Source organism: Lacerta agilis, chromosome 2 (assembly GCF_009819535.1).
Source record: "Lacerta agilis isolate rLacAgi1 chromosome 2, rLacAgi1.pri, whole genome shotgun sequence".
Classification (NCBI taxonomy): Eukaryota; Metazoa; Chordata; class Lepidosauria; order Squamata; family Lacertidae; genus Lacerta; species Lacerta agilis.
The window spans coordinates 54,448,887-54,476,214 of record NC_046313.1 but is presented as its reverse complement, the minus strand read 5'-3'; the positions used below and the strand labels follow the sequence as shown (position 1 = coordinate 54,476,214).

General features: G+C 41.9%; 1 protein-coding gene across 10 annotated transcripts in view; it reads right to left on the bottom strand.

The window, feature by feature from the left end:
- TCF7 (transcription factor 7) overlaps positions 1–27,328 on the bottom strand; it is a 116,051-nt gene that overhangs the window by 25,389 nt on the left and 63,334 nt on the right. For all 10 annotated transcript variants that reach the window (XM_033140087.1, XM_033140089.1, XM_033140092.1 and 7 more), the window contains exons 4-5: positions 9,695–9,827; positions 4,573–4,663 (exon numbers count right to left, since the gene is read on the bottom strand). In XM_033140087.1, coding sequence (XP_032995978.1) covers positions 4,573–4,663; positions 9,695–9,827 — 224 coding nt within the window. The remainder of the gene's footprint in view (positions 1–4,572; positions 4,664–9,694; positions 9,828–27,328) is intronic.

Below are 27,328 nucleotides of genomic sequence, written 5' to 3'. Positions count from 1 at the left end.
ACAGCTGAAAGACTGAGTGTAGTTCAAACTCCCACAATAGTTTGTGCCTTCTCTTTGATCTATGCCCTTGCTCCCCTCGTGGGTTAGTGTTAAGGCCTGGGTAGACCTCTCTGTATCAATATTAACAGGCATATTACAGTGGCTGTTGAGTTCTGAGTCAGTAGGTTCAAATCACACTTGCACCATGAACTCATTAGGTGAACTTAGACAACCCTCTGCTCCTTTTCCTTAAGCCTGAATAATAATAATAATAATGGAGGCCTACTTGACAGGCTTAACATAAGGATCACTGACATATGCAACACTTTAAACTTCCTAAGTATTATTACTATTCCTACTAATGACTAAATTAACTCTTATCATTACTTGCTTAAACTTGCAACCCAGGCAACATTGCTGCAAACTTAGGAGCACATGTAAAATATGCCGAACACTAGCTAAGTGCTACAACAGGAAGCAGGCTTTTGAAGTTTCAACATTTGGGCCTTGGAGATGAGAATACAGTTTAATTCTGAAGTGACCTTCATTATTCCATAGGCCAAGATTCCCCAAGAAAAGAAATTGTCATAGCCAAGGAAGTTTTTCATCAATGTGAACCTGACATGGAAATTATTTCAACTGGAAAATCAATCCCGATTCTGACTATTCAGAATGAAAGTGCTTTTTTTGTATGTGTCTCTCTCTGTGTTTTATTTTTTTTTAAAACCCTGTGAAATTAGAATGGAAATATTTATTTACTTAAGTTATTTCGAAACCAGCATGAGGCATCAAGTTAAATTGTTGCATACGTAGCTCATATTGTGCAGATGACACCATTTACAAGGCTTTTTAAGGAAGGTGTGTTTGCAGCTAAGCTAAGCTTCAGTGAACAAGCTCACCAGACTGGACTGCAAGTCATTTTTATTTGAGGTTCTTGACTTGTCATTCCACCTAATTAAAGGGAGACTTATTACAGGGCCTCTTCCCCAAAATACTTGGCAGGTACAAAGGACATTCCTGCCGAACTCTTTCTTGCTAAGGAAAAGCTGCTTCCTGCATTCAGACCCCTTTGTGTTTGAAGTCAGCCTCATTCCAGATCAGTGAACGTTCAGAGCCATTCACATACCACAGTGCTTGTTACTGGCAGATGGGGGCTCTGAAGTCTTCCTCCTCCTCCACAATTAATTTCAGCACTGCTAACGCTGCCAAACCTCTGCAAAGCATGGTGTGTAGAGACCAAATAACACACACACACACACACACAAACACCCCTGGATGTATTATTAGAGGGGCATCAGTTGCACTTGCTTGTAGACAGCTCAATGTATACAAATGGGAAAAGATCGCATACAGTATATAGGCCGGGAAACATTTAAACTGCATATTTGGGGAAGCCAAGTACTGTAAATATAGAATCCCCCTGAAAACAAGATTTTAACTAAATGCTTATACCTTACTGAGCTTGCTGAGAAATTAAGTCATACCTAACTTTCTTAGAAAAGGGACGTGGGTGGCGCTGTGGTCTAAACCACTGAGCCCAGGGCTTGCTGATCAGAAGGTCAGCAGTTCGAATCCCTGCGACGGGGTGAGCTCCCATTGCTCAGTCCCTGCTCCTGCCCACCTAGCAGTTTGAAAGCACATCAAAATGCAAGTAGATAAATAGGTACTGCTCTGGCAGGAAGGTAAACGGCGTTTCTGTGCGTTGCTCTGGTTCGCCAGAAGCAGCTTAGTCATGCTGGCCACATGACCTGGAAGCTGTACGCCGGCTCCCTTGGCCAGTAAAGCGAGATGAGTGCCGCAACCCCAGAGTCGTCCGTGACAGGACCTAACAGTCAGGGGTCCCTTTACATTTACTAACTTTCTTAGAGCTCTATGCAATGACTGCAATCCAAAGATAAACTTGCACCAGAGTTTTATAGGGTCACAAAGTGCACTTCTGCGTAAGAATCTGAAGTACACCCACATGCAAATGGTACTGTGCACACATTGCAATCCAGCAAGCTCTGGAAAACACTATCATAACATCTTTATGATTTACATATGGGTTTCCTCAACGTTTTTATAGGTATTTGAATTTTGTGCAGGAATTTCGTTTCATTTAGGAATGTCAATATGAGTGAAAGAGTGCAAAGTCATGGCCATATCGGGGTTCTCTGTTGTGAATTTAGGAACACAGCTGGGTTGTCATTTTTTACATATGCTGTGAGAAACGAAAACCAGTGGTGTACTATCAGCAAACACAATTTTGGCATAAAGCATGAAATTGATCTGACTGCTGTTTGGAGAAGAGAGATAGACCCTCTCCCGATATGCTGTGTATCCCATTCCTGCTTGGGTCCTGCTGCAGTGTTGCTGGTTTTTTAAAACAGAAAGATGTAAATGAAGACACACATTTAATGTAACATGTAGCCTGGCCCATGGTCAGTTTTCTACATATGTGCAGGCCTTTGGATTCCAGCCCCAGTGCAACTGGAAGAAAAATTGGGCTTCCTATAGATGCAACTTTTTGATGGAAACAAACATTACATTGAAAATGGAGAAATACTTTGTGCTGGCTATGGGGAGAAAGTGCTAATGGAAATGTCTGAGTCCTGATCTCTTTAATCCCCTACTAAAAACCTGGCTGTCTGATCACTAGTTGTTAAAGTTGGCAAGAGGGGATAATAGAAAGTAAAAGCATGAAGAAGCTGCCTGATCAAGCAACAAACCAAAAGTATTCTGAAAAACAGATTGCTTTCCCCGCCCCATTGGCAGAGGAAGAGGAGTGCAGGGGGAGTGCACTGCCCCTGGCAGAGCGATCTCGGTGGGGTGCCATCACGGCTGCCTCCCACCTGCACTGGGCACCACGCCCTGTAGGCGGCATGCCACACCCCCAGGATGCGTGCCAGCCCCACCCCCACCTGCTGTCCGCCACTGCCCACCCCCCAGGATCAGCTTTGCTTTCTAGAAGCAGGGTTTATGCCTTACATACTTCCTGTCTGTTTTTTCTGTGGATACCCCTCCATGCCAACAAAAAAATAACCCAGAGGTCTTCTGATCCTCTCCAAATGACTTTATTCCTTTTAAACAGTAGTTAATCATCGCCCAAACTATAGCAAGTCTAGGACAGGCACAATGTTAAACATAAAACATCTAAAGAACCAACCAACCAACCATAAAGCCTGAAGCCTCAGGTGCCTCTTCTTTGTGAATAAATATATGGAACTTCATTTGGTAGTCAAATATTGTATTGTATTGCTTTGTGATGTGTTTTACTCCATCTCCCTTAGGTGATGCACTTAACATGCCAGTGCCAAAGTTTACTAGCTATGGCAGAAATTCCTATCTGCACACTGCTAAGGATGGGTGAATCTGCAAATGTTGGTTTCTTTCCATTTCTCATTCTTCCAATCTTAAGTTCAGTTCTCCATTATCAGTTTGCACGTGTGTGTGTGTGTGTGTGTGTGTGTGTGTTTTAACAAAAAATCTTTGTGGAAATTCACTAACATTTTAGTGTGAATTTCTCCCAATATGCACATGTTTATATGCAGTTTTACATTTTTGCAAAACAGTATCGCCGAACATAATGCATCTCTGTAGGTTAGTTTCACTAACATGTGCATTTTTATGCACACTTTGTCCCAGTACATTCATTTTTGCACACATTACTTGGCTGGAGAACTACAGTGCAAAATTCAGAAAAGCACAAATTTTGAAGGCTGTCTTTAGATTTTGGTATCGTTTTGGAAAACACAAATTAGTTGGGTTCACCTTTAAATGCAAACTGAACCAAATATCTTCCCCATCTCTACAGAGTGCATTCAGCTGATATGCAGGTACTTTGCTCTCTATTATTATTATTATTATTATTATTATTAGTAGTAGTAGTAGTAGTACTAATATTCTGGCAACCTCTTCAGTTCAGAAATGGTGGGTTGAAGTAGCTACAATTCCACATTGTCATGCATTGCACAGTTCTACCAACACCTGCTGCATCATGGAAGGGGTGGGGAGAGGTCTACTTATGGTTGAATGTGTGCTGAATGCCTTTGTCTCCTCAGCTTCTGGCCTAAATATACAGCCATGAAGTGGAGAAAATGCTGTCCATCTTCATTTAAAAGACTCTGCCACAGATTGCATTTTCCCTCTCTCTTGCATGTTTACCAGGACCCACATTGGATTACCATTAATCCATTGTAAGAAGGGAAAGGCTATCTGTAGAACCACGTTTTAGGAACAGAATTTAACAATATTTCTTCAATAACTCAGGTATGCACATGCCCATGGTGAGAAGAAAGCAAGTTCTATGACCTACCACGCTCTTCCTTGTTATTGGCATTTCAGAATGGCAGCATGGGGCTGAACAACAGATTCTAGGCCAAGGGTCAACACAACAGTCCCTGATCAAAGTAGGAGAGCAGGAGAGAGAACCAATATCTTGCTCAAAATCTTTTTTTCACACCTAGACCAGTGCCAAGAACTAATTGCGGTGCCAGGAAAAAGTATACTGAAGTGTGTACACATGCAGTTTCAGGTGTTGTGGAGAATGGTTGGTGTTGCCCAGGTAGCCCAATTTGGACAAACTTCCCTCAGTTATAAGTGTTTAATACTTACCATCCCATAGAAGGTGTTATCTGTCCAACTCCACTAGGAGGGAGAGAATAGAAACCAGAAATGTCCGATGTTTGAGAAGGACGGTGTACACCTGGCAGAAAATCGAAACATCAGGAAGTTTAGGCAAAGCCATTTCTAGCTTTCTTTTAAGTAGCATTAAATTGGCTAAAACGGACATGGTCCAAAGGTTCAGTATTTCTTAGCATCCAATAACCAGAATCGGTCAACTTACTTTGTCTCGTCTTTGCCCCCCATTTCTGGACAGAATAAATATCCTTAGGCTTTCCTATCTATTAAGATTCTCTTCAACAGAATACTGCAACCAGACAATCAAGGTACAACACTGATGGGGTGAGGAGTACAGGAAGTGAGTGGGACAAAAGTATCCGGAGTACGCAAAAGATGAAGTTGGTGCCGCATAGCCAAGGTAGGGCACTGAAGGAGGTGGTAAGTACAGGAAATGAGTGGGACAAAAGCACATGGAGTAGAGATAAGATAAAGCTGGTGTAATGCAGAAGAAAAGAACTGAGTTGGGGAGTCCTCAGTTCAAATCTCACCTCAGCCACCCACAAACTCAAAAGATGGCTTTGGGCCAGCCTTCTCAGCCTCATCCCCAAACCCCTATCTATAATAGAGGGATAGCAATGGGGGCCTACACCACAGTGCTGCGGGAAGGATGGCAGAGATAATATATGTGAAGTACTTTGAATGTGGTATGTAATTTCTAAGTATTATCATCAAAGTACAAAAAAACCCAACCACCACTAAGTTAAGTCACCGGTTTTCATATGTGGGGTTGGAAAGGTAATTTACTCAGGAATGAGTGGATGGTCATTAGAAGGAGCATGAGTGTGGGAGAAAAGGGGTGGGGAAAGGATTTCTTTCTTTCTTCTCAATTCACCCAGTGCACATCAGTTTGCTAAAATAAACTATATGTCCTAGTCTCACTTAATTCTTCCTCCTCCTTTAGGACCTTAGTTTCTTGGTTTCTGCTGCTTCTGTTTAGCACATCAGTTTGTTGACCAACTGGGGTATGTTAGTTCCTAGAGCAGTTTTTTTTCTCCCTTCCACTCCAACTTTCTATAGTTTAAAATATATCTGTGTTAATTACCAACAAGATACAGAATCTTAAATAGAATGAGCACTATTGTGACATTAGGTTGCATTCTTATTGTGTTTGGGAAAAGTGCATGCTGCTTCTTTCTGACTGCAGGTTATGTTTAGCACACACACCCAGGCTGGCTGAAGGGCCTTCACTGAATAATAATATTTTAGGTGATACAGAAATTCTGCCACATGTGTTTGCTCTGTGATGGTGGTTTCATGTATGAAAGTCATCGCTTGATATCACAAACACTGTATACAAGAACTTGCGTGCAGCGCGAAAAGAGAACAAACTATTCAGGTGGTGGCAGTGGTTGTAACTACCTGAGAGACAGCCCTCTGCGGCCTCCAGCCAATGTTACAATATCACACAACCGCTTAGAAATCCAAAGCAGTAGGGGATGTGGTAATACTCATTCACTGCATAAGCGGAGCCTCCTGCTTCCATTCTCCATCTGCAAAGATGGGCAGTTACACTTTGGTCACATCCAGAAGGACACTTCAGATTATGCTTCCCACTTCAGGGCAACGTACTTCCAACATGGTGATGTTCATTTATGTAAGTGTTCCCACTGGCTTCTCACATGAGTAAAAATCACAAAATCATAAACAAGTGGTAAGCCTCATAAAAAATTCCCATTTGCAATTTTAATCGCTGACTGGAATGAGCAGCCTTAATTATTTTTTCAGTCTGTAGAAATGAATTACGGTAAGACAGCTCCTTTCTCTCACATAAGCTGCCTCATCATAAACTTAAGGATGCTGTGGGTCTGCTTTGGCACATGTCCAATCCATGAGAGTCCTTAAGCCATGGACCTTCTACAGTCAGTCACACTGGGATGCTGTCAGCAGCCACAGCAACAAGCTTAACTTCAAGCCAGCCCATGCAACAGGGGAGCTTTCCATCCTCAGGGTAGATTTGTGTTATGGCTTTTTATTCTAAGAATAAGTCTCTTGAGGTGCACTCACAGAGACTTTCAAAGCCTCTTCAAAAGTCATGGGACTTATTCTGTGGGTATGTTCAAGGACAGCTGGATATAAGGTGCTTTGTTTTTATATTCCCTGAAGAGCCAAGCAAGATTTGAACTATCCTCATTCACCACTTCCTGCCAGACTTCAATATTTGCCCTTAGCTAAGCTTCTTGTAGGTTATAATTCGTTAACTCTTTTTATTTTATGTTTTATGTTTAATTTTCTCTGAATGCTGGTGGGCAATTTTAGATCCAAGAGACTAGATGTGTAGAGAGCATGTTCAGTTTGCAGGGAGCAGGAGAATGAAAATGAGCCTAGGTCAAACATTCTCAACGTTTTCTGGGGTGTAAAGTGTAGTAGAATAATTCATGACATTTGCTACACAGACTTCTCAACAGCCTTGGTGTTTGGCAGCATGCTTAACCATACAAGGTGCATTGCTTAGGAGCTTGAGGGGGGGGGATATGCAACTGGTAATTACTGCTGCGAAACCATATCCAACTCCAGAAAGCCGTAAGGAGAAATTCTATGAAACAAACGTTCTTTACATCTCTCAAGACATGTTTGTTCAGGAATACCCCACTGAGAGTGGATGCAAAAGTCTAGGAAGGTCAGGTAGTACAAGTGTAGGACAGTGGAGAATCACCTGTTTGAAGGCCAAACAGCTATGAGTGGAAGAAGTACAGCATCACAATGTCTTGGGGGTGGGCAGCTGGGCTGTGTTACAGGATGAGAAACAAGGCTAATAAGAAAGATATGGGCTGCAGCATATAAACTCTACTGGACCATGAAAATCTCTTGAGCAAAGAACTTCTGCAGATGGATGGACCTTACTTTTCTCACACAAGATTCCTATGCTGGGTTGAAATGGCCTTCTGCCGGTGGAAGATCCAAGCCACAATCCCTGTTTATGGAAAACTAAAGACAACAGGACTTGGAGCCTACTGTGTGCTATTCCAGGTACATTCTCAATTGAAATAAATATGTCAGGACTATACCACTTGCCAAAATTGTTTCAGAGACAGAAATTCAGAGTTGAGAATGAACATGCACAGGCCATCAAAAGTACCACAGGTACAAGTGAAAACTGCCCCCTGACGATTCTCACGGGCTTGTGAATCTGGGCAAGTTATGGATTATAAATGAAATGGGTTTATCATGATCATCACCACAAACACCTCATCTTCATTAAGGAATTTCAAATAAGAAATGATACATCTGGATTGTTGCTTGTTTGTGTGTCTGTTCCCAATCTATATAAAAGTACACCCTTAAAACTCAGTAATAAAAAGCACTGTCAGAGAGTTAAAGTGAAAGTAGTTCTTAAATGACAAGCTGTAAAGCTGGTAAATGTAAAACCCTGCACAACCTAACATAACCCATCAGTTTTCCTTTGCCCTGTGACAAAGAACTGAAGCAGTCAAAATGGTCTTGATTGTTTGCTTTTATAAGCGTAGGAGGTACCTAACGGTTTTGTACCACTGACTGCATTCTCATGACACAGTAAGCCAGGACTCCTGGCTGACCCTGACTTACTGTGAAAGAGCAGCATGCTAGTACACACAACCTTTTCTTCCTTTGCATGAGTGGATAAAACAAACCAGGAGAGGGTATCTTATTATGATGTGTGAACCCAGGATTCATCTTTAACCCCGGCTTACATTTCTGTCTCGATTGAGAGTAGGCTCCCGGGGTTCACATGTCACGATAACCTTATTTAAATATTGTTTTATGTTCCCATTCAAATTCCCCTAAAATGCAGACCAAGAAGGACATTGGCTGTGTTTCCATCTCTACAATTCTATGATTCTGTGATAAGCTATCGCATTCTAATTAGCTGTATCTGCATATGACAAGAAAGGGACAAAACAACAATAAGCTAGAGATCTTAGTTCATCTTGACATTTGAATGTGGCCACCAACTCTTTTAAATCAGATATTTTTTGTTAACACAGAAATAAGTTGCATATATTCCATAGTTTACAGGATAAATGCTATCACGTGACACTGTGCCCACTACAATATGAGAAAGGAAACAAATTTATGCTGGAAATTTAAAGACAATATTATTATACTGTAATTATTCAACCAAAGGAAGATGAGGCCACAATACATCGAACAGCACAGTGGCATATCTCTCACTTATTTTGACGGGCTCTTTGAAGAGATGTCATGCAGAAACCACTAGGAAAAAATGCTTTGGGTCCTTCCAGTCGTATCTAAATAGTCAGATTAGGCACACTCTGACACTGTGATGGGGGTTGTGAAAGAAAACACCACTAAATGTGAGAAAAGAGTGTGTGACCAAGACCACAACTTGCTCTTGAATCCACATTAATCACTCAGGGCCAAACTTAGATGAGAAGCAGGAGGCCCATGATTAGGATCCTACATGTTTTCAGGTTTTATTTTATTTTACTAATTAGCAACCTCACATGGCTGCCTTGATGTCTAGGGAAGTGTTCTTCTGGGAGGAAGTGCTTGACCCCTTTCCCTTTCCTGCAATGTCTCCATTCCAAATCATCTAGCAATCCAATCACCCACCAAGATCAAAGCACATTTGCCTTTTTAAGAAGTATTTTATTTTTAATCCCAGGGAGGAGGGCAGAAGCAGCAAACTGGAACAATTTTTGAGAGTCAAGTGGCCGGTAGGGAAGGGTTAAGCACCCCTCCTCCTGCTGCTTCTTTGCTCACAAGGGCCCCTGAATGCTGCTCCTAAAAGTAGAAATACATATGCCAGCAGCTTTGGTTCTCTAATACATGTGCTTGAGAATAGCTTTTAGACCTTCAGAAGTGATGTGTAAAATGGATGAGGATGGCTGTGAAATACAGTTCAATAGTGAATATTTGCAGTAAGCAATCTGACTTTCATCGATATGGGTAAAGTTTAGTGAGTTTACAATCCTATTATCATTATCCGCCTACCTTTTTTAAAAAAACAAAACAAAAAACCCCATAGGTTTTCTAAAATTATTTTCAGATGCCTCCCCTCCTCTCCCCCACTCCCTGCAAAGTAAATAGAGGAAGCTGATAGCATCATGGTTACCTTGTTTCTGGTTGATGTCAGCTGGCAGGTGTGGCGAATGGGAGCCATGGCTGAAATGTTCATTGCTGTATGGGATGAGTGGGGTGAGTGGATGGACGCCATGGGACGGCTGCACTACAGGAACCTTGTTGGACTGAAAAATACAAGTCAGAGGAGAGAGGGGCTTGAGTAATTTTAGCCTTTTTAGTTTCACAGTTCATGAGGGTGGGGTGACAGAGAGATGGAGGCATCCTAAAATGAACCTTACCGTTGGCTAAGTAAGTTTTAAAGTAGCTGTCTATGTCAGAAGCAACACAGGGGCTGTTCAACAGACAGGACAGAAGCCTCAGAGAAAAACATGTGAAAGCAAACACTCCAGCCTGGGTACGGCTGCAAGTTCTGAATCCATGTCTGGCTCTGCTTTTGTTAGCAAGATGGTTGGAATGATAATGAATGGGAAACAGGTCCATCAAAGGGGAGCATTCACAGGCCCATTTATCATGCCACTCTAATTGTCTAAATGTGCTGTGCTCTTGTGTGAAGCACTGGCCAAAGTCTAGAGATTGTTTCTGTGACATGGTCTTCCCAGATGAAGTGCTTATCTCCATCAGTATATCTAAACTAACATAACGTACCACCTTTAGAGTGATATGTTTTACTTTTACAGAGCTCATGGAAGCAGGCAAGCAGGCTTGCATGCATGGTGAAGATCACCATACAGTCAAAGAACTACAGGCTTTCAGGTGCGTCTTGACAGCTTCTTGGGAAACTCTCGTCTCACAATTACTGCAATCCTTAAAGCAGGGATGGGGAACCAGTGAGTACTCAGATACTGTTGGACTCCCATCACCTTTAGTCAGCGTGACTGATAACTGTTAACAGGCACTGTAGTTAAGCAACTTCTGGGGGGTGGGATGTCTCCATCCCTGCTTTAAAAGCTTGCAGGCATGTTGCTGAAGTCACTGAATGGTCTTTCCCATAGAACTCTCTGTAGAGTGATGGCACCATGGAAAGACCCATGTTGTTGCAGGCCTTTAAACATTGCAGCAGACTGTGGGGTGAGCCCATGGAAAAGGAGCTCCCATGGCACTACTGCATGGTGTATAGAACACCAGAGTGTGGCAAGCACACATGCACAACCTCTCAAACCCATGCTTTGTGGGCCACATCTGATGAGTCTCAGTTTTAGAGGACCCACTTAGAAGAATTACTTTTGAATGGGGAGTATCCATCAGTGCTTTTATGTGAAGCTACTTCACGTTAAGAAATTATTCTTCAGTCTTAGGGTCCGTAAACGCAACATACAGGCCTTCACTCTGGGAATTTCAGCTCATTCATAAGGAATGTGTCAAACAAGTACACAACATTCAGCTTCTACCTTTCACCTTCCAAAAGGAGGACGACATGATATAGTAGCTTTAAATTATTATTATTTAAAAGCAAGAATTGGAAGAGAAGACTAGACCATAAACCGTCAACCTTTTCTGACAGAGCAAACACAGAGGAGCTTGTTTTAAAAGCAGCATGTGAAGAAGCAGTTTTGCTTCTTTCCTGACTGCCTCAAGCATTTCTGCCATTTCATACTTGCCCGGTTTCGCCCACAGTTGCCTTTAAATTGACACTGACTTCACCAGAACTGGAAAAATCAAATTTGTCACTCAGAAACAGAGAAAAAACTCAGAAAATAATTTCATGAGGAAAAATAAAAGTGTGATCAGTAGAGGCAGGGATCTCATTCAGTGCTAAAAGTGGAGCATCACACATGTTCTACATGGAAAAAACACTTCCGGAAAGGAATGAAGCTGTGATTGATAATGTCACACATACGTTTTGTGGACTGTACACATGATAGCAAGAAGTTGGTGCTAATAACTCCTGCTTCTGAGGACCTAACTATATGTTATGGAGAGTACGAAACTGCTATCTGAATCTGCATTTCTCCCAGAGTATCTCCAATTTCATAAAAAAGAAATATGCAGTGGGACATCATTGCATTTAGTTTTCTGATGCCCTTTGCAAACATCAGCCAGTGAACTGGAGTGGGATAGAGAAATGCTCCAGAGGAAGACATCAGCTGTGCACATGCTGCCGAAATACACATGTCCCACCATCACTAGAGTTGCCAGGGGTCAGGAGTTAGAGCCCATGGAAAATGCTCTGTTCATTCTAAGGTATGCAACCACTGCATTTACCGCCACCTAATCATACATGATTATCAGGCCACAGCAGGTGGTAACACAATGCAACTGTGCCACAACAGAAGGGGGGGAAAAGACAGGAAATAGCCGTATTCTCAGACCTACATTTTATTTATCAAACCAAATCTGTACCCTGCCTAACTGTAAATTAAACCTCTACGCGGCTTTATGGTTAAACATTTTTTTTTTAAATGTAATACACGCATGTATAGAACACAACTGAAGAAAGTAAGCGAAGCCACAGAGTAAAGTCACACATTTGTATTATGGCAGGGATCGTGCCCTGCCATAGGAACTATTGTGGGAACCACCAAATGCCAATTTCACAGAAGAATAACTGGTGATGCTGAGACGACCTCCCCACAACAAAAACAGACAAAGGCAGGCAATCCCCTAAACCTCAGTTTTCACATCGCTGCCCCTCCTGTTTTTTTTTTTTTTTAAAGAATGACATTTAGGGGACTGTTTTACTTCTGTGAAATGGATGGAATAAAGAGGCTACCTATCAGAGTCCCGTTTGGATTGTGTGCAGCCATATCCAAATTGAGACCTGGAGTCCTGAGCCTTGCTTCTGAAGTCTAAAGTTGAGAAGGCCGAACTCTGAGCATCTTGGTCAGCTTAGAGAGGCTTTACGCTGCTGCTGCTATTCACATAGCCAACGATTTGCACTCCTTGCATTCACTTCTGTGCCTCTCAGGTTCAGGTTCAAAGCACAAAGTTCCCCTGAAGTCCCGACATGCTACTGCAGCCGCGTGTGCAGCCAATGCAACCCCACATTTGCTTGTTTTACTCATAAAAGCTTGATCTATGAAGCTCCCTAACCAGCAAAGTAAAACAGCACTTTGGCAACTGCTGAGTTTCTGCCACTGCTGGCTTGAGAATACCAAGCACTCTCAGGTCTTTTGCCTTCTGGAGCCGACACTGGGAACTAGCAGCCAGCACAACTCTCCCCGTTGTACCCAGGGTGCCTCCAGATGGGTGGCTTTTTCTGGGAATGGATGCTCACGCGTGATCCCCCCCCCCCGGAGTTCAAAAATGCCAGCCCTAACCCCTACCCCCGCCAAGTTCAATTGGGATTTACCATTTACATGCAAAATCTAGTAAGTTTTTTAAAAAAACTATCTGTTGCCAATGACCCATTTACAGTGACTCATAGTAGACCCCTGTCTAGATGCACCCCCCAGAGGCAGCAGGCCAGGAGGTGGTTAGGCAAATTAAACATCAGTGGGAATTAAGTGGCTAAATGCTCACTGAACTGCAACCAAGGAGAAAGCATCCCCTAAGCTAGGAATGTGAGCACAATGTTCCTGAAGTGAGAAACGAGGTCTCCCACTTGATATTATAACTGCTCATACTGTACTCTCAAACATACTAGCCCTATAAAATTAGAGCACTAGTAGTTAATCTTATTGTAGTGAATCGAGCTTAACATCTCAGCCAGGGCTAGCCCAAGGTTGTCTTTCCCCCCTGCTTTCCTAAGAAAACTCTTTATATTCCAAACAGCACATCAACACATGACATGATGAGCTAGCTGTGATACTATGAGCTTATTTGGTTATTTATGCCCATTGCTTTTTTTCCTTCCCCTTACCACTTTTTTCTATGCCACAAACAGCTAATGGACATCAGAAGGCTTCCTACTGTCTCCTCCTGGACAGAAAGGAGTATCGACCAGCCAGAGATGCCTTTGTGCACCTCTCCTCCATAAGTGTAAGCAGTGGCTTCTCTCCCCAATGCGTTATAGAACCAAGACAGGCAGCTCTGAAATTGAATCACCCCTGATGATTGCCTAGTTTGCCTCCTTGGTTGGGCCAGCTCTGATTCCAACTGTGAATGCATTTACTTACTGAGGGATGCGGGTGGCGCTGTGGTCTAAACCACAGAGCCTAGGGCTTGCCGATCAGAAGGTCGGCGTCAGAAGGTCGGCGTTTCGAATCCCCGCGACGTGGTGAGCTCCCGTTGCTCAGTCCCTGCTCCTGCCAACCTAGCAGTTCAAAAGCATGCAGTGCAAGTAGATAAATAGGTACAGCTCTGGCGGGAAGGTAAACGGCGTTTCCGTGTGCTGCTCTGGTTCACCAGAAGCAGCGTAGTCATGCTGGCCACATGACCCGGAAGCTGTCTGCGGACAAACGCCAGCTCCCTCAGCCTATAGAGCGAGATGAGCACCGCAACCCCAGAGTCGTCTGCAACTGGACCTAACTAACGGTCAGGAGTCCCTTTACCTTTAAGAGCTGGTTAATGCAACACGCAATAGAAAATGACCATGCTTAAAAAATAAGCTTCACATGATTATTTTTTTATTCTTTGGGACCACTTGCCAATCTGTTTACGCTTATAGACCAAAAAGGAATAATACCTAACTCATGGCTAACTTCTATAATAATACCAGTATATAAAAAGGCGACCCAGAGCAGCCATCTAACTTCCATCCTATTAGCCTACTTTCCACTATAAGTAAACTTTATTCAAAACACCTAGAGCGTTACTTATTGGACTGGATTAAAAAGAACAAAATTATTGGCTCAGAACAGATTGGCTTTACAAAACAGAAATCAACTCTAGACCATTGTTTATTATTGACATCCCTAGCAGACAAATATATGAAATCTGATAGGGGGAAGTTATATGTGGCATTTATCGATCTAAAATGTGCCTTTGACTCAATTCCCAGAGGGCTGTTATGGGACAAATTAAAAGCCACTGGGATAGAACCTTGCCTACTCTTTTTGATTAAAAAGTTGCACACTAATACCGTGTGTCAGGTGAAATTTTCAACCGCTGGCCATTTAACACCCAGTCTCATAACCACCAAAGGGGTAAAACAAGGCTGTTTCCTTGCCCCGCATTTATTTAATCTATTCTTAAATGACATGAACCAACAACTACTTGCGGTAAATGGCTACCCCCCCCCCCCCGGCTAGGCTCCAAAGCAATCCCCACCCTACTATATGTGGATGATACCGCCATTCTCTCCTATACCAAAGTCGGGCCGCAAAGATACCTAAGAGCATTCTTTAACTACTGCCAAGCGAATCATCTAACAATTAATTATTCCAAATCAAAGATACTGGTATTCTCTAAAAGCTGGCACCCTTCTAACTGGCACATGGGAAAACAAAAAATTGAACAAGTGAAGAACTTTAAATACCTAGGAATCTCTTTTCATTACAACTTAAAATGGGTAACCCACCGAAATAGAATAATCAACTTAGCTAAATGCTCAGCGGCACAAATTAAACGTTTCTATTTCACTGGTGGCAACCAATTTGTGCCAGCAGCAGTCAAAGCCTTTAAAGCAAAAACCGCCTCTCAACTCCTCTATGGGATCCCCCTATGGATATTCAACTACAACAATAGAGTTGAAGGTGTCCAGGCAGCTTTCCTACAGCAAATTCTAGGACTTCCAAAACGTGTTCCCTATCTGGCTATATGTGCAGAGCTGGGACAGCATCTTCTAGAAACAAGGGGTTGGATTATTACCTTTAAATACTGGCTGAAAATTCACTTCAGTACAGAGCCAGAAGATTTACTTACTTTTTTATTAAAAGATAAACACAATTTTACTTGGTTTTCTGGCATCACTCTTAAACTCCGGCAAATAGGTTTTACAGTGGATTCCCTCCTGCCATTTGATGAATCTCGCATTTTTGCACTAATTAAGCAGAGGCTGTTAGATAATGAATTTCAAAAACTTCATCCCTTCCAACCCCCGGTATGCTCCCCTGCTCATTTAGGGTTGCAACCCCATCATGGAACGATGCCCAATTATTTTTATAATTTAGTGACCCCTTTACACCGTAGAGTATTTATGTTGGCCCGTTTGAATGTCTTTCCATCCTCCGTGTTGTCTGGAAGGCTCAGAGGCATTCCTTACCAGAATAGACTCTGCACCTGTGGCCAGAATGTACCTGATTCTCTAGACCACATAATTCTGGACTGTCCTCTTTTTAACATCCTCCGTGCTGATTTTATAACGTCCTCTCTATGGCTTGAGGCCCCACCTAACAAACAACTCAAGGTGCAGTTCCTTTTGAGAGATGACTCCCCAACACTCACTAGAGCTTTGGTACAATTTCTGACCAGGATCTTTGAAGTTAAATCAGGGGTAGTTTGGTCTACATAATAGGCTGAGGAGGATCCCCTTTTTACTGTATGTAATATAAATATAATGCATATGGATGGCCTTTTTATGATTCTATTGTCTTATATATGCCAATAAAGGTGTTGAATTGAATTGAATAATGCAACACCACCTTCTATGCCTGCTCTAGCAATTCCAAATGCTTTTGGGTGTCAATATTTTTTTATTTATAAGATTGTTAGATTTTTACTGCCAAGGAGGGGGAAGGTAATTGTAGATTTTCTGCCTCAAGTACCAAAATAGCTTGAAATTTAACTTGGGGTACCACCTGCAGTTCTGCAAAACATCTTAGGCCAGCCCTGCCAACAGTCTGCCAAACATGCATGTATTGGCATAAACGTAATATATAAATGGGTAATCATCCATATGTAAGTTCTTCTATGCTGGTGCTTTACTTCTCAGCTAATGGCCATGTCAGCACAGATAGTCTGAAGTGGCACATCTAGCTGGAGCATTCAATCACAGAAGAGTGGTGGTAAGGTCATATAAGTAAGGCCATAAAGATAGGTCTTTGGAAATGTTAATAAATGCACAGTTGGTCAGGGCCACCAGCCAACAGCTTTAGAGTGCATGAGTACTCTGCTTGACCAATCCTGATGGGTTATTCTTTTAGAACAAACACAACCTTCCATTTGAAAAGATAACCCTATCAAAACCTTTTTTTAATGGCATGTGGTTAATTCATAATCAAATTAATTGTGAAACTATTCAGTACAGGATTTTCATTAAATTGCAGAAATTTTATTCCAAAGCCTTGCCATCACTTTTTTTTAAAGGATTTAAGGTGCCCCAAGATTCTTTGCTGGTTTGCTGCAAAAAGACTAACATCAATATACCTCTCTGAAGGTTTGCAGATTTATTTGTGTTGGGTTGTTTTTTTTTTTAAAAAAGCTTAGATTGAAGAGATTCCTTTCTTATTTTAAAACCCCCCCAATCTTCATTAGTTTTTAAAACAAATACAAATACAAGGACCATTAAACATTTATCCAGCAGTACATCTAATGGTGTTTGTTTTATTCATTGACTCAAGACATAAACTTACACATTCAATGTTCAAACATATTACTTAACGTAACCTCCACACTGAGAATATTGAGCGGTTGGTATAACAAGGTCGAGGAGATTCTTAATAAAAAGTATGTTATCACTAAAATGCAAAATTTGAAATGTTTATGTAAGTAAAAGTAAATACACCCAACCCTCTCATTCTCTACAAGACTGCCTCAACAGTGAGTCTCTGACAGGCTCTTCTCTTAGTCTCTTCGATTCCTTAATTCTCTGTGGATACGGCCCAAATAAAGTTTTCTTGTGGACTTCAGCAATTTAAGACTTGGCACTCAGATCTTTCAGGCAGCCCATAAGAAGTTAACTGCTAAATTAAGTAGTTGGCACACTCCCAAAGTTCTTGTGGACACACACCTGCAATTTCATTTCTGTTATTTACCAGATACATAAGGCCTTTCTTTTCTTTTTACAGAGATAAGCAGGTACTACCCTAGTCAATCAAAAATACACCCATTCTAACCACAGAGTTCAAATGACATAACAGTAAAGAGGCTTTTGACTTCTGTGGTGAACCTCGTACCTTAGCTGGGTCTGCAAAAGGGGTGTGTGCTTGTGCTGGAAAAGCCACCTGCAAGTCTGAGAAATGTCTCTTGTGTTTTGTAGATTTTGTACTCAGGTTCTCAAGAAAGCCAGTTTTCTAAAGAAAAGTGCACAAGCAACACATATACCGTAGAGCAGAAATGTGCACAGGAGGAAAAAATGCTGCATTTGCAAAAGGTTTAAGCCAAGGGATGGTCATCATCACCCCCATATTTAAGACCATACACTATTATGCCTTGCTCATAGTACATGCTGGTTTTATATTGGGCAGCATTATGAGATCCAGAAAATAATGACAGTTTGCTAAAGTACCTCGCTTCTTCACAATTTAACACTGGATGGATCCAAAAGTGGACACTTGGTCCACTCGGTCCACGTATGGCTATATATAGACTCAGTTCACGCATAATGTTGTCAAAACTTAGTGTGAATGAGTAAACCTGTGGGTTTGGTCCTGCTGCTACTGCACTACCCAGAGCTAAGCTGTAGATTGGTTTAAGGTCACAGCCAAAACCAGGTTCATGGTTCATCTTTCCCAGACAAACCAAGAGTGGTAAGCGAAGAACAAACCATGGTTACAGCTTGTGGCTCGCCTGGAATGAGATCTATCATAAGTCCAAGTTTGGGCATAATGCTGTGTCAAACCATCCCTTACCTGTAGGTAGGGCAGCAACTACAGGACCAAGGAAAGAGTGCAGCAGCCGCAGTCTTCCCTCCGCAACCGACAGAGGACACACAGATGCCAATAACTGAGAAATGCCCCTTAGTTTTGCCTTTTGGAAGCATCCTTAAATAGGAGGGCCAGCCCAAGACATGTTGTTATCTGTGGCAATTTCTTTTCATACACAGAACTGACTGGGCTGGCAGTTGAACACAGGTGACTAGGACATCCTCCACCGCACTTGAGGGCAAAAGACATAACTTGGTACACACAACTTTTTCCTCAAACATCTTGCCATCACTCCACACACACATACCCTGGCATCTACCACCTGAGGCAGCTCCTCACTCGACCAAATAGCAGGGCCAGCCCAGCTTGGGACCACTGACTGTACAATATTTGCAACCTGTGGCTTAGTTCATATTGCTTTCAGAAATGGAATAAACTCTGTTATTTTTGTTTTTTGCAATTGTGATTCATATTCTGTAACACCGTGGATGTAGTATGAGAAAAGAGATGTAAACAAATGTTGAGGTCACTGTGACTATCTCTTATCAGCCTAAAGAAAGCAGAAAACAGCTAGTGACCACAGACAACACCTACACTGAGGGCATCCTTCTTGAGTTTGTACCTTGCATTTGATGAGGCAATAATTCTTTGGAGATGGCAAAGCTAATACAAATTTAATTAGCACAGGTGATGTTCATCCATATTTCAAAGTGAAGTTAGACTAGGACGAACATTCTTATATATAAAAACAAAATAAAATAAAAAATTCCTTCCAGTAGCACCTTAGAGACCAACTAAGTTTGTTCTTGGTATGAACTTTCGTGTGCATGCACACTTCTTCAGATACACTGAAACGGAAGTCACCAGACCCTTAAATATAGTGAGGGAGTGGGGAGGGGTATTACTCAGAAGGGTGGTGGGAATGGGTGATCAGCTGATAGGTGTGGTACTGGAAGGAATTTTTTATTTTGTTTTGACTATGGCAGACCAACACGGCTACCTACCTGTAACTGGAACTATTCTTATATATGAGTAATGTAATATATCTACTTGTAACCATCCCTTGCTCATGTGTTCTCTGTCACTAAAGGAGAAACATCAGAACTGACCCCAAGTTGACCTGTCTCCTAAACTTTCCCCCCAAGGTTTGCCAGAGCATGCTGTTCCATGTCTTGATAAAACTGGGCAAAGATATTATCAAAACTGTCCAAGTAGGCAAAGACAACTGAGTAAATATTTTGGGAGGGACTGGACAGCTTATTTGCTTCCCCAACTCATTTAAAAAACAATTTAAGGAAAGAATAAAACATCTTTTATAAACATAAGCAAGGCAAAGGCCTTCCACAACCAGGCCTTTTAATGCAGAGAAAGAGTAGCTATCTTGAAGCAGCAGAAGTCAAAATCTGGCTTTGTGTGAATGTGGCCAACAAGTGAGCAATACCAGTTCCATTTCTGCAAGCATATATTTTACCAATGCCAGCTGCATAGAGTTTCTTTCACCTTGAAAAGCTAAATATTATCTACTCCTCTGATGCAGATACATGGGAGAAGGGGCTTAAAGTGGATGCCTGTGTTCATATACCAAGATAATGACAGAAAAGGAACCCAGAAGGGTGGCTTAGTTAGCAGACATCAGTGTTCCTGCTAGAGAAGCTGGTTGGGCTACATTGTTTTTGACACTGCAATGTTCATGGCCCCATTTCTCTTGTGGTCCAGGGCATCCAAGCCCTCAGCAAGCTCCTAGTAGCAATATTTGGCCACTGGTGAGGCCACTGCGGAAACACCCCACTAAGTTTTGATATGACTCGCTGTGCACTATTCCCAACCAAACATTGTACACAACTTTGCCGCTGCTGCTGAGCAAATTACCATTGTGGTTCTTGCACTCAGGCAAGTGTATCAACTGGTGGTATGCTAGATTAGTCATTTCACCCCCAAAACTTTCCCAGTTTGCTAGCCCCCAAAAGAGCTATTAAAAACAAAAAGAAGAGTGGCTGAGTCTGTCAGCTTATACAAGAAGGGAAAGTATTCTACACAAAAGAGAGAGGAGCGCTAACTCTGTGGCACTGTAATGTTGACAATGTGAGCACTTTTGGGTAGGTTTGCTGGAAGCCACTGGATTCTGGAGACAGCTAGGAAAGTTCAGGAACAAAAAGAGCTATGGATCAAATAATAGTAGGCAAGGGAGGGAAGGAGAAAGAGCCACCCTAACACTTTAGTAAGGCATCTATTTACAGCCTTCTTGAGCCCTAACTTGAGAATTTGCAGTTTAAAAAATAGAACTTTGGAAGTGTTGTGGAATCTGCAGGGATTTTAATGGCAACCACCTTTCATTATTGCACTTATCCTGTCACTAAATTTCACAGCTGAAACTTAAGGTTGACAGAATTCTACTAGTGAACTCTGCTAGAAGTTTCATACTGGGGCTGAAAGACAGTGGCCCGCATCCAAAAGGAACCATGGACAGGGCTGGGATATGCAATGCATCTCCAGCTCACGGTTTCAGCCACCTGCACTTAAACCAGGCATAGGCAAACTCTGCCCTCCAGATGTTTTGGGACTACAACTCCAATCATCCCTAGCTAACAGGACCAGTGGTCAGGGATGATGGGAATTGTAGTCCCAAAACATATGGAGGGCAGAGTTTGCCTATGCCTGCCTTAAACTGTCGAACTACAGCTGCTCACCAAAGGCTACTGCAAATTGCACAAAGAGAGAAAGTTCATCCTCCAAAATGGGCTTAGAACTTTTCACATCAGCTTTTAAAATGTTGCTTTCTGTACATGTCACAGAATATGGCAAGAGCAATGTCAGTAACTCCTTTGAACCCGCTATCAGGATGTGATCAACATCTAGTCATTTCAGAGTTCGGTGGACTGTTTCTGTTTTCTCACTTTTGCTGTAGACAAGATTGCTTCAGCCCACTGCCATAACAAAAAGGAAATAAGGGAAAGTTAATACCACCTACGCTTGGGGTTTTATTATTGCTGGTTCCTTCCCACACTGTCCTTGCCATGAGATCTGAATTCAGGAGAAGTATCTTTGATGCTATTTGTGTCTGACCACATTATAGCAGAATACGTAAGCTTTCCTCTGACACTGGGTACATGATTAGCCCGATAAGAACAGTTATACGCAACTGAACCCGAAACTTACGTATAGGTTGAGCCTGTGACTTGCTGGGTCAGCAAATAAGTAACGATTTGGCATGTAAAGGCTGCACTTAGACAAAATGCACTACTAGCCTCATTCAGCTTATGAAGTGGAGGCAGGCCGCAGTCATCATAACATGCAAAGTTTTTATCACAATAAAGAAAGGAGGGCCAGTGTGTCCAGAAGGGTTAGACAGCAGAATGAACTGGTGGCGTTTTGTTAATGCATGGGTGCATTGCATGCTTTAAGTACTGCAGTGCAAAATCACGAGAGAGACTTCTGCAGTCAACAGACGAAACAGTAGTCTAACAGAAGTTGCATAGGGAGACAGGAAGCAGCTCTTGGCCCATCTAGTTTCCTACAATGATTGACAGTGGCAATTCCACAGCCCTGTTGGGAGATGCTGGAAACTGAACCTGGGACCTTTAGGTGTGCAAATCATGTGCTCTGAGCACTGGGCAGCAGTCCATTCCGTAAGATGTCACTATAGTGACAATGACATAAGGTGCTCTTCACAAATATCACAGCTCTGCGCAACTGGAGTGTTGGGGTGTGAGTCTGAAACCAGCAGAGAAGGATGCCAAGTTGGGTTATAGCTCCTTGATAAACAGATGAGTGCATTTTAATCTTTAAGGATGCAATCATAGGCACACTAAGCTGGGAACAAGCCCCACCAAGTGAGATTTAGAGTAAACATGTATAGATAGGGTTGTGCTACAAAAAAAGTTTTAAAAAAATCAAGGCAAAAAACACCAAGTAATGGGAAGAATTGTCATATTTTTCATAGCCATATTCCAGAGATACCTATTAGTGCAGAATCCATTCTTGCTTTATTGATGTAATTGTTTATGCCCTAATAATCCATTTTTATGTATCATTAAGTGACATAATGGATTCAAATAACTGTGAGTAAATGCAGAAATTCTAAATTTGTAGACATTATACTCTTTATGCAAATGGTAGTTAGCAGTAAGTTTCTGATTTATTTTTTTTTAAAGGAGGTTTTTAATTATGGAAGAACTAAGCATTTTCTTTCTTGTTTGCTTTGCAAGCATTTCTCTTTTGAGAGGAAGTTGCGGGTGCTTCAGAAGAGGAAAAAATAGTTTGGATGTGGAAAAATAAAGGTCAAAAGGTTCATCAGAGGCTATTTGTGTTGCCCCAACAGTTGAAGGAGATGAGAAGTGAAGACACTAAATTTCTGCTGGGGCAAAGAAGTCATGTGATGCCTCATGTCATTTCCCAGTTATGTTTAGAAGGGGAAAAAACCCCAACCTCACTCTGACCAGTATTTTAGCCATGCAGAAAGCCCATGCACTCTCCAGCTGATATTTGGTTGTTAACAAATGCTCCACCACTGTACCCTTCAACAAAAGAAGAACATTAATGAGGGGGGTGGGGAAGGCCTGTGTTGGAATAGTGCATCATTACAATTTCCCCACATTGTGCCAAAGGGCTGAGATGATCATAATAAAAGTTCTTTTCCATGTAATCAAATTGTACTTTGTTTTAAAGTGTGTGATCCCCTTCACTTTTGGTGCTAGTTAAGGCACATTATATGCACAACATAAGGCCTTTCTTCTCAGGACATATGTTATAACCTGATCCTTTGGTAAAAAGATGCCTTTGTGTGTATGTCTGGTTTGTTTTTAAAGATGCTCTGTGGGTTGATCAAACTTGGAAATTATATACTGTACAAAATACCCACAACTAAAACTGCAGTCAAACAGCATCCTTTTAAAATAAATCACATTCAGATACAGAAAGGTTTCTGAAAGAACTTCCAAAGGAGTTTTCAGAAATATTATTGACATTTCAAGTTAGGCTGTCTGAATTGACTGGACCCTCCCAAAATTAACATGCTGATACAACCCTATAAAAGGGGAGATTCTCTTTCCCCCCCGAACAACAGATAGTCTGAATATTTTGAATACCTCAGCTCATTTGTACAAAATTGCACATCTAATGGAAAAGAACAAGAGGAAATCATGCAGTATCGTTAAACAGAGTTTAGCATCTTATTTATTTGCTCATAACTGGACTTGACGCCTCCTTAATCGCACCAATTCCTACTTCTTATAAACAAAAACACTGCCCTGAAAGTATGGAAGGGAAATGTGAAATATCTGAAGTGAATCATGGGGGTTTCAATTCTTCCAACATCAGAAGGGGTGAAACTTGATTGCTTCACACTTGATTGCTTGAGTTCCTCTCAATCTGACACTCATGCAAGCTTATCAATGACTTGCGTTTCTCCTTTGCAAATATAAGGAGGGGAATAGAGGGGGTCAAGTGGGGACCACCAAACACTGCCTGGTTCATTACATGAAGCTGACTGTCTATGATATGCTACCTGGTTACTGTGGACTTCCAGGCATCACTTTGCCTTGTACAAATATATGAACATAGAAAGCTCCCTCATACAATATTGTCTATGCTGACTGGCAGATACACTCCAGATTTTCAGATGGGGGCATTCCCAGCCCTGCCCTTTTTCATGTAAAGCAGGTGCTCTATCATGAAGCTATGAGCCTTCTCTCCCTACCCTCCAAGATGTGTTTCAAAATGCCTGACTGCCACTACTTGGTCTGAGATGCTGAAACCGGACTATAATTCCTTGACAGCTTTGCACCAGAACTGAAGCAGGTGTTTTATTCACTTGGTTGTTCTCAGTCTACCAACCACTGTTTCCACACAGAGACCAGGTTACACAACCTGGAGATGCCACATAGGTACTTTGAAAAGGGCCACCAAGAGCTGGAAGACAATGAAGTGACAACTTCTCCCACGTGTTTCCCATTTGGCCTCTTTGCTGACACTCACCCTTCTGTTTGCTACAGCAGGTAGAGAAGGGAGGAGGATAGAGGGAGGCACACGGCCAGAAAAATTGCCTATCTCTGCCACTACTTCAGACCATTAAATGGAACCTGTAGGCTGAAGCACTTCTGGGTTGTGGTGGATTAACACAGCTGTTTGGCCACTTTGCCGTGCAACCAAGCTTAACCCACATTCCTCTGAAATCACCCTGCAAACAGTTTCTGTGTTCATAAGAAATGGACTTCAGAAAAGTGGGTTGACAGGATTTGGATATATCTTGGACCATTTTAGAATCTCAATTCTACAGCTATGAATCTGAACACAGATGTAGACCAATAAAGGTCAGGGCTGCGAAACCTGTGGTCCTCCAGAAGCTGTTTGGCTCCAATGCCTATTAGTGCCACCCAGCTGGGCCGAAGATTAGGAATGATGGGGAACTGTAGTACAGCAATATCCAGAGGGTTGGAAGTTCCCCATCCTTGATATAGGTTAATTAAAAACAGGGGGAAATAGGTTAGATAAAAATAAGCGGGAAATTGCTATCTATGCAGCATTCATAAACACCAGTTTTAAATATTCCAATGACAAATTGCAATGATATCACAATGCAACCACACTCCCATTTCTTAACTTCACAAGTTAAATGAAGAATTTCATTTTGAATTTGCACATCTGAACTTGGGGAGATCATGGTTTCCACACACTTTCATCATTTCAGCTGCAAGCCTCTCTACAAAGCTCATGACTGATTATGCCTAACCTAAAAAAGTTTTTATTAATTATGTAAAAATCCCCCGAAACCATGAGAATCTCTCTTCTTCAAGGTCTCATTCTTGCACTGGCTGATTATTTTTTCAGTTGTTGTCACTGTAAGTTCCTTTGTACTTGTTTTGTTTCTAACAGATTAATCAGAGATGACAATGAGCAAACATAGGAAGCATTAATAAAATATGAATCATGCCATTTCTTTCAAATCAGGTACGGACTTCTATCTATGCAGAACACAGTTTTGACGCGCGCGACACCTTTTACACTGCAGGCAATGCACAGATGAAAAATAGTTTACTGACCTTGTGCTTGATAAGAAACACTTTTTCAATGGTCACATCGCTGTGGCAGATTTCTCTGCCCCTTTACAGCTTCTACTGAATGAATTAAGGACCAACTCAATGCAAACTTTGGTTAATTAAAGTCCTTAAAAGACACCACCGGTGAGGAAGACAGACATGTCTCATTCTCCAGTGTTAACTATGTAACATACCGGCTGGATTCACTGCTGAGCACAATATCTTTAACTCCAGCGGATGACCATTTACATCTGCTTACATAAGATGTGAACTGAGTTGTTCTATTCCTATTCATGCCAGGGTCTTATTCTTTCATTACTTTCATATTTTGATGTGGTAGCATGCTCCGAGATTTCCGCTTGAAGTATATAGAAGCTATTTAACAAAACTGGGTCAATTGGCGATCATCTGATTCATGGGATGAGCACAACAACTTACTTGCACAAGCCCCATTAAAAAAAAACAACCCCAACTGAAATGAGTGGCCAAAGAGCACTCCCATTCAACTCAATGAGCTTCAAAAGAAGTCTGCTTCAGACTATGCCAGGGATCAGCAACCTTTTTCAGCTATGGGCCGGTCCACTGTCCCTCAGACCATGTGGTGGGCCGGATTATATTTTGAAGAAAATAATGAACGAATTCCTATGCCCCACAAATAACCAAGAGATGCATTTTAAATAAAAGGACACATTCTATTCATGTAAAAACATGCTGATTCCCAGACTGTCCGCGGGCCAGATTAAGAAGGCGATTGGGCCGCATCCAGCCCCTGGGCCTTAGGTTGCCTACTCCTGAACTATGCCATAGCCCTTAAGCTACACACTTTGGAATAACCTCACTGACAACCTAGTATTGCCTATGATAAAAGTATAGCAGTCGAACATTTTTTCTCTTCAAAGCTTGGGTGTGTACGATTTTCAGTGGCTAATGTTAAGGGCAGCTCAGCTTCCCAAGATGCATAATGCTAAGAGACTACTAGACACAACCCCTTACATAAGCTAAGATCAGATGGGGTGAATACACAGCTGGAAACTGGTTGAACATACTGTACTAATATGTGACATGCAGGGATCTGTAACAAAATATTTGTACTGTGTATGTGTTCCATCCCACCACCAATAGTATACGTGTGTCTCTTCTGCCTCCCATCTCTCTCAGGCTGAATCTACATAGATATAAAAAAATGCTGTGGGAAATGCTTTAACAAAAAGTTGTAAAGTATATATGGAATTGGCCATTAGCTCCATCTATTGTCACATTTGTATAATGCACTTAAAACACACTTAAAATGATGTTACATTTGCAGCTGTATAGCTGAGTCCTTAGTGCCTTATCAAGCGTGGTATATTCCAACTTCCCTCTCTTTTCTTTTGCAGACAATCAGCAACAAAACACAGTGTGTGTGTGTGTGTGTGTTTCTGCCTTCTGGAACCACCCCCTTACTGTCCCCAGCGAGGCAGCTGGAGTTTAGGAGTGCTAAGTGGAGCGGGAGGGACTGCAGTCATGTCCTGAGCTCTGGCTGGGCCTCAGTTTGCTTTAATCTTAAAAGTTTTCTCAGTTTTGCTACATTCCAGTTTGTAGTTCAGGCATGATGAAGAATCAGCCTGTCCTTGGCCACAGAATCCAGAGTCACATGAACCACTATTTTCATGTGACGTCCTGCATTCTGATGATACAGCTAGGAGGACAGAGTGATGTGGACTCCGTCAGAAACAAGAAAGGGAGGGGTAGAGACATATTGCATTTTTTTTTGTATGTAGCATACATCATTGCCCTGCCAATAATATAATACTAATCTGTGCTAACCCCCTTTTCCTCAGCTTCTGTAATAAACTCTCTTGTCTCTCCAGGGGACAGAAGAAGGGATAATCCCTTTAAGAGTCAAATGAATCTTTTGCTGACACCCTGCAGCAGGGAAAATGATAGCCGCTCCCCTTGTTCCTCACTTTCAAGGATGACATGTTGACAAAGAATGCCACCATTACTAATCCCAGATGATACTATAGG